This window comes from Macaca nemestrina, chromosome 11 (assembly GCF_043159975.1).
Source record: "Macaca nemestrina isolate mMacNem1 chromosome 11, mMacNem.hap1, whole genome shotgun sequence".
In the NCBI taxonomy this organism is placed as follows: Eukaryota; Metazoa; Chordata; class Mammalia; order Primates; family Cercopithecidae; genus Macaca; species Macaca nemestrina.
The window spans coordinates 76,436,389-76,447,799 of NC_092135.1; the positions used below are offsets into that span (position 1 = coordinate 76,436,389).

The 11,411-nt window shown below is 36.9% G+C and overlaps 1 protein-coding gene across 3 annotated transcripts in view; it reads left to right on the top strand.

The window, feature by feature from the left end:
• LOC105468967 (pleckstrin homology domain containing A3) overlaps window positions 1–11,411 on the top strand; it is a 46,930-nt gene that overhangs the window by 11,905 nt on the left and 23,614 nt on the right. For all 3 annotated transcript variants that reach the window (XR_011610256.1, XR_011610257.1, XM_011719465.3), the window contains exons 4-7: window positions 2,239–2,375; window positions 4,181–4,345; window positions 8,019–8,062; window positions 10,188–10,303. Coding sequence is in view for 1 of the 3 variants with exons in the window: in XM_011719465.3 (XP_011717767.1) it covers window positions 2,239–2,375; window positions 4,181–4,345; window positions 8,019–8,062; window positions 10,188–10,303 (462 nt within the window). In the remaining 2 variants the exon portion in view is untranslated. The remainder of the gene's footprint in view (window positions 1–2,238; window positions 2,376–4,180; window positions 4,346–8,018; window positions 8,063–10,187; window positions 10,304–11,411) is intronic.

Consider the following 11,411-nt stretch of genomic DNA (forward strand, 5'->3'; position numbering starts at 1 on the left):
TTGGTCAGATTGTTACCTTTGGAGGTGGAATTTGTGGGAAGGAGACTCACTTGTCACTGTATACCCTTTGGTATCTTTTGACTTTACCATGTATGCATATTGCCAATTCAAAAAGATTTTTAGAAACTGAAAGCAAAGCAAATGATTTATGTTATCAGTTCAACTATATACAGATATAATGTGAAAATGACAATTTCTTGATAGTGAGATTATAGTTTGTCTTAGTTCATTTTCTGTTGCTTTGACACAATACTTGAGACTGTGTAATTTCTAAAGAAAAGAGGTATGACTCATGGCCCTAGAGGCTGGAAGTTCAAGATTGGGCAGCTGTATCTAGTTGGCTTCTGGTGAGGGCCTCATGCTGCATCATAGCATGGTGGAGGAAGCAAGGGAATGCGGGCGTGTGCAGAAAGAGATCAAACACAAGAGGCAGCCTCAATTTATAACAACCTGCTCTCATAGTAACTATAACTGTATTTCCCATAATGTAGTTCCAAGAGGTTGAGAACTCACTCACTCCTTTGAGGAAGGTATGAAACCTCTTTAATGACCTAAGCACTTCTTAGAGGTACTACTTTCCTAACACTGCCACACTAGGGACCTAGCCTCAACATGAATTTTGCTGGAAACTAACCATATTCGGACCGTAGTACAGTTGTTTGATTTTTCTTTTCTATATTTTTTATATTTTTCAAAATTTTTTATTAAGTATGTGTTACTTTTATAATTAAATACACATTACATTAGTGAAAGCAGGTAAATTACAGGTATTGAGAAATGAAGGCTGAGGATTGAATTTATAACAATTTTGAAATATATGAAAACATTACAGAATATGGCTACAGGTAGGATAAGAAGGAATGGATATTCACAATAGCTAAAAGATGGAAATAACCCAAATGTTCATTGGTAGATGAATGGATAAACAAAATATACGATAGAATGTTACTCAGCCTTAGAAAGGAAGGGAAATGTGACACATGCTACACTGTGGATGAACCTTATAGACATTACAGTAAGTGAAATAAGCTAATCACAGAAAGACATATAGTCTATGATTCCACTTATATGAAATACCCAGGGCAGTCAAATTTATACAGACAGAAAATAGAATGTTGGTTCCCAGGGCCCGGGGGGAGGTGGAAATAGGGTTAATGTTTAGTGGGTACAGGCCTTCAGCTGGGGAAGATGAAGATGTTCTGGAGATGGATGGTGGTAATGATTTTACAAATACAAATGTACTTAATGCCACATTTTGAAATGAATACTTAAAAGTGGTTAAAATAGTAAATGTTATGTTTATGTATATTTTACCACAGTTTTTTTTTTTTTTTAAAAGGAGAAAGAACAGGCTTAAATGTGAGCAGGAATTTATTTAGGTTAGATTAAATGGGCAGATAGAGCTGCTTTGTCCACTCTGGCAAAAGTGGCTTTGTGGCTAGGATCAGAGAGCAAGGCCACTGGGGCCTGGCCCAGGGAGTGTGGAGAATCACCAGAAATTTACGAATTTTTCTCCTATGTAGCTTATACTTCTAGTTTAAAAGGTATTGGCTTGTGAGTGGCTGAGATTATGGCTGGGTGTTTAGTTTGTCTGGAGATACTAAGGAAGAAAGTATGCTCTTAATAAAAAATGTTGAAAATAGTATAATGTGAAAATGAAACTGAAAGGATCAGAAGAAAATAAATGAATGTTTATATATAATAGTTTTAATTACATAAAAATTTAAAACTTCTGTAAGCCAAAATAAAGAGAACTGAAAGAAAGCTAACAGATCTGGATAAGGTATTTGCAGTATATAAGATAGAGGAAAGATTACTGTCTTAATTTGTAAGAACTTTTACAAACTATCAGTTTATATTGCTAAGAGAAAAATCAACATCAGAGCTGGAAAAAAATGTATAAAGGACAAAATAAAAAAGCAATTCACAAAAGAAAACTAAGCACTATTTAAATGGAAGATGAGTAATGGAATGGAAATATCCTGTATAAAATATCCAGTGGTCATCATCCTGTCTCTGGAAATCACCTAAATGTGGCAGGCATGTAACTGTCAGCTTTTTCCCAATTATCTAAAGAGAAGATGTTTCCTTAGGGCTCTGGTATCCTATTCCCAAGTTCTCACATTTCTTGAGCTATAGGTATTTATATTCATTGCTTTTTTAAATGATTACATTTTGTTGCATTGCCCAAAGAATATGAAAATGATCTAACTGGATATTTATATATGTTCTTTTCAGAAATAAGTGAAACCAGTGAATCGCTGAAAACCAAAATGTCTGAACTTCGCCTCTACTGTGACCTCTTAATGCAGCAAGTTCATACGATACAGGAATTTGTTCACCATGATGAGAATCATTCATCTCCTAGTGCAGAGGTAGAGCAAAGAGGATCTCTTCATGTGCGGTTATGCTTTGGAGTGCTCTGGGGAGATCCTCAGTCATTCCATAAGATGATAGGCATTTTCACATTGAGTTATTTTCAGCTTTTCTGGGTTCTGCCTACTGTAGACTATCTGGAAATCTGTAGCATCTTCTCGGTTTTGTCTGTGTGGCCAGAGAAGAACATGAAGTAGCATATTTCTCTGGGGATCAAGGCTTGTCTTTGCAGCCACTCTAATAATTTGGAGGTTGGAGTGGGGAAGAAGCATTCCAGGCTTTGTTCTCTAGGCTAGCGGCATAAATTCACTGGACAGCTGCTATTCTCTTTTTTTGGTAATAAGGTCCCTGCTTCAACTGTGAGAGTTGATAACTTATCTTTATGGAATAACTTAAAACAAATCCTTCTCAGAACAGTGACTTAGGAATCAAAACTCAGATTAGTAGGATCGGGCTATAATAGGCTCATTCTTTATGGTAAAATAGGACTGGTGAGCTATACCACTCTCTGGGTGAAAGGCCAGCATGTTGCCTGTCCCTTTTTGCCTAACTTGATAGAAGTGCAGCAAGAAATCTTCCTTCTTCTTCTGTGACTTTCTCCTGTTGGGGAGGAATCTTGTGTAAGAAGCCCAAGGACAAACTGACCACAAGCTCCCTGGAGGTGGGTGCTCTCACACTTGCTACAGCAGCTCGGTGACAGTATTAGGGACCCAGGCTTGTTGCATTTTCCACTCTGCCATTCTTGATGTGTTGAGTTTTTCTCCTAATGCCCCAGGTGTCAAGATGACTGTCAAGCTCACAAAGAGGCAGGAGGCAGTGGGGCTGCCAGAGTGGAGAGAGTCCTTCTCAACTTGCTGTGCTTGGTTTTGAATCAGGGAACAAAAATCCCAGAAATTCTCCAGCAGACTTCTCATCTTTGTTTTTTTCTGGCTCAAGGGAAACCAGGAAAAAAATGAGCATTTGGTAAAGAGTCTTGGAATAGCCATGACTAGCTTAGATCAGTCTCTATTCATCCCCCAGGATCAGGGCACTTTGCGATCCTGAACAAAATTGGGGTTTTTACTCTGTCAAGGAAGAAGTGGGAGAACAGATAGAGGGTAGACATGAATTGTACTGCCACTAAGTAATTCTAAGGGTATTCCATGTCTGTGACCACTTTTGGGAAAATGAAAATTACTGTTTAGGTTAGATTTCTCTAAGATAAATTTTTGTACATGATTTTTCAATATGATAATTCAATGCAAAACTTAGTTTTTCTTAGAATCTAGGTTCATACATTGTTTAGGAGACAGGCATTTCTTATTCATAGATTTTTAAATTTTCTTCTTTTTTTTTGCCCCAGCTTAATTTTCTTTTCTTTTTTTTTTTTTTTGAGACGGGGTCTCGCTCTGTCACCCAGGCTGGAGTGCAGTGGCCAGATCTCAGCTCACTGCAAGCTCCGCCTCCCGGGTTCACGCCATTCTCCTGCCTCAGCCTCCCGAGTAGCTGGGACTACAGGCACCCGCCACCTCGCCCGGCTAGTTTTTTGTATTTTTTAGTAGAGACGGGGTTTCACCGGGTTAGCCAGGATGGTCTCGATCTCCTGACCTTGAGATCCACCCGTCTCGGCCTCCCAAAGTGCTGGGATTACAGGCTTGAGCCACCGCGCCCGGCCCCCAGCTTAATTTTCTAAGGTATTGTATTTTAAATAAATTTGAACATAGTAATGTGTCTGTTGGAGATGTCTTTTTATTTAGTGATAAGGTTGTATATGATTCCATGTCGTTGTATGCAAATCTGTTCAAGTCTTTGTGTAATTTTTCAGAACATGAATGAAGCCTCTTCTCTGCTTAGTGCCACGTGTAACACGTTCATCACAACGCTCGAGGAATGTGTGAAGATAGCCAATGCCAAGTTTAAACCTGAGATGTTTCAACTGCCCCATCCGGATCCCTTAGTTTCTCCTGTGTCACCTTCTCCTGTTCAAATGGTTTGAACTTCTTGTTTTGTTTTTTTCTTTCAGTAGTAATGTTGCATGTGGTTTTTGTTTCATTTTGGTATTTATTTTTAAGGGCTTAAACAGGCAGTGGCGGGGAAACAGGTAACAAGTTGAATTTTTTTGTTTGTACTGTTTCATATTAGAGCTTCTCAGCTGATGAGCTCAGCACTTGTGCTAGTGTCCTTATCTCCTTCCGCTTGGAGGGGCTGTGCATGGCCTGCCCACAGGCTGCTTCATCCATTTCCCCCAGTATCTAGGACAATATTACAAAGTGCTGTGACAGAGAAAAAATTGGGAGGCTCTATTCTGCTTGGTAAGAATTACACAACGGAATGAGGTTTTAGTCACAATGGGGTACAATTAAGTAAATCTTTAAAGGAGTTAGAAGGAATTTGAAACATAGTCTAGTGGGAACGGTGTTTTGTACTCACTATTTGGATCTGAACCCTCAGAGTAGCTGATCTTCAGTTTCTTCATGTGTAAAAATACAGTGTATATCAGAGAGTCACTGCAAACGATCTGACCTGCTTACTGTTAGGTGCTCAGTGTTAGTTTCTTACTTCCTCATTACTCAGAACAACAAGTCCTCTTTTTGCCAGGGGTGGCAGATCTGTTGTCCTTTCTGAGCTAATAAATTTGCTCTAGCATGCTGTGAGAAACTTGTAGGTGAGATAAGCTTTATAATGAGACTTTATTTCATCAAAGTGTTTTTAGGAGTCCATTTATAGGAGTAAGAATGCCACCTTGTTGCTGTTTCAGCAATTACCTGAAGATCTGTTTGTTAGGAGAATAGGGTCTAACTTATTCCTAGGTTCTCTTACCTATCCCAGCAAATTTAGTTATATGAGAGTTAGTAAAGATTATTGCCTAGATTTATTTAGATAATTGTTTTCTAATCAGTGTTTGATGGGCTAATAGTTTCCTCTGAGACAAGTGTACCATGAAAATGAGTTTTATGGCCAGATTAATTTGGGAATTGCTAGGTTAACTTAAATGATATGAATTGGGTTTCTCTAATCTGACAAGGACAGTTTGATAGGACTTGTCACAGCCTTTTTATTTATTTATTTTTTTAGAGACAGGATCTCACTCTGTCACCCAGGCTGACCATCATAACTCACTGCAGCCTCAAACTCCTGAGCTCAAGTGATCATCGCACCTCAGCCTCCTGAGGAGCTGGGACTACAGGCGCATACCACTATGCCTGGCTACTTTTTTTTAACTTATTATTTGTAGAGATGATCTCATTTTGTTGCCTAAGCTGGTCTCAAACTCCTGGCTTCAAGCTAAGTTTTTCAGTTTATTTTTTGTAGGGATGGGGTCTCATTTTGTTGCCCAGGCTGGTCTCAAACTCCTAGCTTCAAGCAGTCTTCCCGCTTCAGCCTCCCAAAGTGTTGGGATTACAGGCATAAGCCACCATGCCCAGCTTTTATGCTTTTCACACCCTCTTTTATGCTGAAGTATATTATGAATCTCTGAGAGGTGGAGGTGTAGTGTACAGTGTTTCTGAAATTTATTTGACAATTGAGCCCATTATATATATATATATATATTTTTTTCTTTTTCTTTTTCTTTTTTTTTTTGAGAGATAGAGTCTCACTCTGTCACTCAGGCAGGAGTGCAGTGGCGCAATCTTGGCTCACTGCAAGCTCTGCCTCCCGGGTTCATGCCATTCTTCTGCCTCAGCCTCCTGAGCAGCTGGGACCACAGGTGCCCTCCACCACGCCTGGCTAATTTTTTGTATTTTTAGTAGAGACAGGGTTTCACCATGTTAGCCAGGATGGTCTGGATCTCCTGACCTCGTGATCTGCCCGCCTCAGTCTCCCAAAGTGCTGGGATTACAGGCGTGAGCCACTGCGCCTGACCCTTTTTATGTATTTTTTAATACCATTTTACAGGACTGTGGTGTTGAGTAAAACATAGTTTGACCATGTTGCTTTTTAGGACAATTGTAGATATGCTATAAACTGTTAATTAACGTGTATATGTGAACAAAGAAACCAGTCTTTTGAGATGGATGTATAGTGCTGTGTTCCTGAGGTTGATATGCAAAGGGTACACTTTTTTGTTTTTACAGCTGTACTTTTTAAAGTCAAATGCAGTAAAACTTCAGGGTTGCCTTGCTTCCGCATTGAACTTCTCAGGAAATCCCTTATGTTACAAATGCTCTCTAGTCCAGAGTAGTCATATGTGTATTTTACATATAAGAAACTAAAATAATTGTCTTTTTAAAGCTAAAACCTTCAATAGAAAAATTACAGGAAATCTAATACATTAATTTAGGAAATATTAGATTAGAAGCTGCTTATTTTTGCTAGCTATGCCATTTTACTTGATAAAAAGAGCAAGAATTGTGGCTTATGTAATAGTTCTAGAGACAAATAGCATGGAAAGTGAGGTCAGACAGTCTTCTTTTTTTTTTTTTTTTTAAATAACATTATTTATTTATTTATATGAAAAACTTACATTTATTTATATGAAAAATAAAGCTGAAAATTTGAGTATTCCAAAACAGTTTAATCTGATCTTTATGAGCGCTTTATATAGTGAATCTCAATGAATCCATCTTAGAGTAAACTTGCATTTAACTTTATTTCAAGTTATCATAAAAGTTCAGACAACTGTCATTGGACCTACAGACTGAGTGATTATTATAGTGGGGATGTCCTTGGGTTAGTAAGCCTAAAGGAAGTAATTTCTGTTAAAGGAGATATTAATGTCCATTTGCATCTTAATGTCAATCTTATCAGATGTTCCCAGACTACAGATTGGGTGGGTCATATCTCTTATCATTTCAACTGGTATTTCTCAGAGCAACTAGTGGCTCATGTTCCAAATATAGAAGGCATTTACATAACATAAATGTTAGACCTGGGCTTGTTAGACTCTTGGGCTCATGTGTACAAAAGCAATCACCCTAAACCTTTAGTTTAATCTTTGTTTTTCTGCTACCGTGTTAAACTTTGAAATAATCAATTTTACTTGACTGCCTCCCTTCATATTTTGATGGAGTAGTTGGATCTTCCAAATTATGTTTAGTATTTATCATATTTTTTAAATGCTCTGCTTAATTAGGTATTTTTTATTTTTTTAAATATATGTTTTGGAAATCCATTGAGACTTAGGGCTCTTCTGAGTTCTTTAAAATCTTAAATTATTAATGCTGTCTTCCATGAAAACCACACTTCAGAACATTTGTATATCAGCTACCTAAATAATTAATAGTAAAGAGAAGCTTTGCTACCTGACTCTTCTACTACTTCCCTTTAAAAAGAGATATTTATTAGAATATTTTCTGGCTTGCTAGATACTCCTTTTTATCACATTTATATCCTATTTATAGTTATATACCCTGTTTTTTATATTTGTGTACACACTCATATATATATATTATGTATAAAATTTGGTTTTTACTTTTGAAAAAAGAATCCAGCATATTTTTGGTGTGTGTTGAAAAAGATTCCAGTTAACGGTTATTAGAGAGAAAGCTTTATGTTGTGCTAATTATGTTACTCGAGTCTGTGAAAGATAAATTTTGTTTTGCCAGGTATCTTTTTCTCTGAGTAAATTTATGTTTATTATGATAATAGTAAATTAGAGCTGCATGATTCTACTTGACATGTGGATTATGGTAATTTTTTTTTTTTTTTTTCAAAATTTCTAGATGAAGCGTTCTGTCAGCCACCCTGGTTCTTGCAGTTCAGAGAGGTAAAAGAACCTTTTCTTTTGATTAAGTTCTCTCAAACTATACCTATTTAGGGAAGTTCTCTGGGCCTTTAACAAGTGGTGTGGAATGTAAACTCTGTATGGGTTAGGTCTGATTCTGAAACCAGCATTTTATCTCTCTGTATTTGTCTCCTAGTATTTAGTATAAGGGCCTGGCCTCAGTAGGTAGTCATAAAAAAAAATGAATTAATTAATTAACCAGCAAGGTAAGCACCTTGCCAGCCATTTTACTTTTTTTAGATGTTTGAAATACAGGCATATAATGAAGAATGACTTTTCCATCAATGATAGACTGCATATGTGACAGTGGCCTCATAAGATTATAATACCATATTTTTACTGTACTTTTTCCATGTTTAGGTATGTTTAGATACACATGTACCATTGTGTTACAGTCACCCACAGCATTCAGTACAGTAACATGCAGTACAAGTTTGTAGCCTAGGAATAATAGGCTATACCACATTGCCTACGTTTGTAGTAGGCTATACTAGCTAGCTTTGTGTAAGCACACTCTGTGATGTTTGCACAGTGACAGAATCACCTAGTGATACATTTCTCAGAATGCATCCTTGTCATTAAGAGACGCATGACTGTATATCAAGTTATAGTTAGACAGAAGTACATTTTTGATGTATTAAGACTCCACAGCTGGGGCTCATTTTATCTCAACTGTTTATAGCATCATCTATTCATGCTGAGCTGTTATTTCATTAAGAGAAAAAGATCTTGCTGAAAAGAGAAACCACTTGATATTTTAAAGTACCTATTCATATCAATACATTAAAAAATCTTACCTTCTGGATAGATCTTACCAAAATGCTAAGTTGTTAAACTATTATTTTGTTAGGTAATAGTCCTTTAAGTTGCTATGATTGTCTTATTTGATTCTTTGGAAAGTGATTTAATTATAGTGACATTAGCATTTATTTCTCTATATTTGCACTGTTAAATGCTGGGCCCTTATTGTTTTGTCATGTTTTAATTTTTTCCCCTGATGATTATATAATCTTTGATTAAACCGTCAAATACTCAGAGGAGTCCAATGATGTATATGCCCAACTTTGTCAGGGAATCAAGAGTCCCACCAACTGAATTTTCCAGAAAAATGGAAGCTTAATCAACTTTTTTTTTTTTTTTTTTTTTTTTTTTTGAGACGGAGTCTCTCTCTGTCACCCAGGCTGGAGTGCAGTGGCCAGATCTCAGCTCACTGCAAGCTCCGCCTCCCGGGTTCACGCCATTCTCCGGCCTCAGCCTCCCGAGTAGCTGGGACTACAGGCGCCCGCCACCTCGCCCGGCTAGTTTTTTTTGTATTTCTTAATAGAGACGGGGTTTCACCATGTTAGCCAGGATGGTCTCGATCTCCTGACCTCGTGATCCGCCCGTCTTGGCCTCCCAAAGTGCTGGGATTACAGGCTTGAGCCACCGCGCCCGGCCTTCAACTTTTATTTTTATGAAAGAAAGTTTTCTATCCTTTCTACTTCACAAAATAATAATTTTAAAATCTTATTTGTTTCCTGATGAATCAAGGTTGTCATTAAGTAAGTAATGTTGGGCTATTACAAAAATAGTAGCGGAGGTGCTATTAGGTGGTGGTGATTTGCTTCTCTGTTTAATTTTTTGAGGCAGATTTTTAAAAAAGTTTTTCTAGGCCCCTTTTTGCCATCTTTATCTTCTCTTGCTGTTGTGAGTGAGTCTACCTCTAGCTCTATGAACTCCTTGCCCATTTCTTTCAGTCTGCTGGTTTGGTCAGATATGGATTGACTTGAAATACATGCACTAATGAAACCTATAACTTTTAGTTTTCAAACATTTGTAAACCGACTGATATGTCTGCTCTCTGGAGTCTCCCCTACAGAAGTCACTACTTCTTCATTATACCCCTCTTCCTTTTATTTCAGCTCAGAAGCCATATTCTTCAGGTTACCAGCTGTCTTCTAAATGGGTTCACTTGTTTTTGACTTCTGAGTAGAATGTTGCTAACATGGGACGTTGAGCATAAAAATAATTCTTTTTTCACTTAAAGAGAAGTCATTTAAAATTCCAGTCGAGGGTGTTTTTATTTATGTAAGGCCTTACAATTTAATGCTTTTTATTTAATTTGCAGGAGTAGCCACTCTATAAAAGAACCAGTATCTACACTTCACCGACTCTCCCAGCGACGCCGAAGAACCTACTCAGATACAGATTCTTGTAATGATATTCCTCTTGAAGACCCAGATAGTAAGTGGCATAGGCTCTGTCTCTTTCTTTGGCATATTCAGCAAAATTACTGTGGGACTCTGTAATTTCTGAAAATGAAGTATACTGACATTGAACATTGTACTTTGTTTATTTGATTGATTCCTTCATTCAGAGGTAAGCAAACAGCGCTCAATCAATGAAAACTCATATATCCTCTTACAAACAGGTTTGTTATTAACTAAGGAGTGCTGAGGATTGCTTTGTAAATATCGTATCTTAGATATATATTTATAGAATATCAAGATCTTTTACCACCACTATACTTGCACTTAAAAAACATTTCAGAAGAAGGCATGAATTGTTAGCAGGATTCTAGGGGAAAATAAAGGCAAGTTCCAAGTTCATATAAAAGTCAGCATTGTTACTTTACTAAAATACCTTGAAATGGCTAAGGAAAAGAATTTTGTCTGGTAGTCATGGTGAATTATAGTAGCATTCATTCCTGTACCTTTTTCTTATTAAAGAGGCAGCATACTGTGATTGAATGTTTTTGGGAAAGGTTTTGTGATTTATGTTAAAATTTTTAAATTTTTCTCTTCAGAGAAGAAGCTTTGAAAGTGTGTCAGAATATCTAGTAAGATAGTAGTGACCATGATTTGCAGTGAACACAAATATAGTCTTATTATTACATCTCTATTAATAGACTTCTACTCTCCAAGTCTTTACTATTTCTCAGGAAACATGTGGGATAGAAACTATGTACAATTTCCAATTAAGGAACAGATTGTGTTCCAGTAGTTCATTTGTAAGTCAGTTGTTTGGAAAACAGATTTTATTTTTCTTGTGGAACTGACATGATAAGTGGTGGTTAGCTCTTTGAATAGCCTAGAAGAACCCAGTGAATTCATAGTATGGCTGAAATGGGACAAAACAATGGTGTATTTCTAGCATTTGAGTGTATTGAAAACATTGATTAAGCTGGAGTTGTTTTATGTAACCAGAAAGTTAAACAGGTTTAGTTCACACACATGGCAATTTTAAAAAGAATTGCTGGTCATTTTTGGATTTTTAGGAGTGATAAAATCTGTTTTTTTTTTTTTTTTTTTTAATGCTCACTTTTTTTTTAACCGAACTAATCATCTATTTA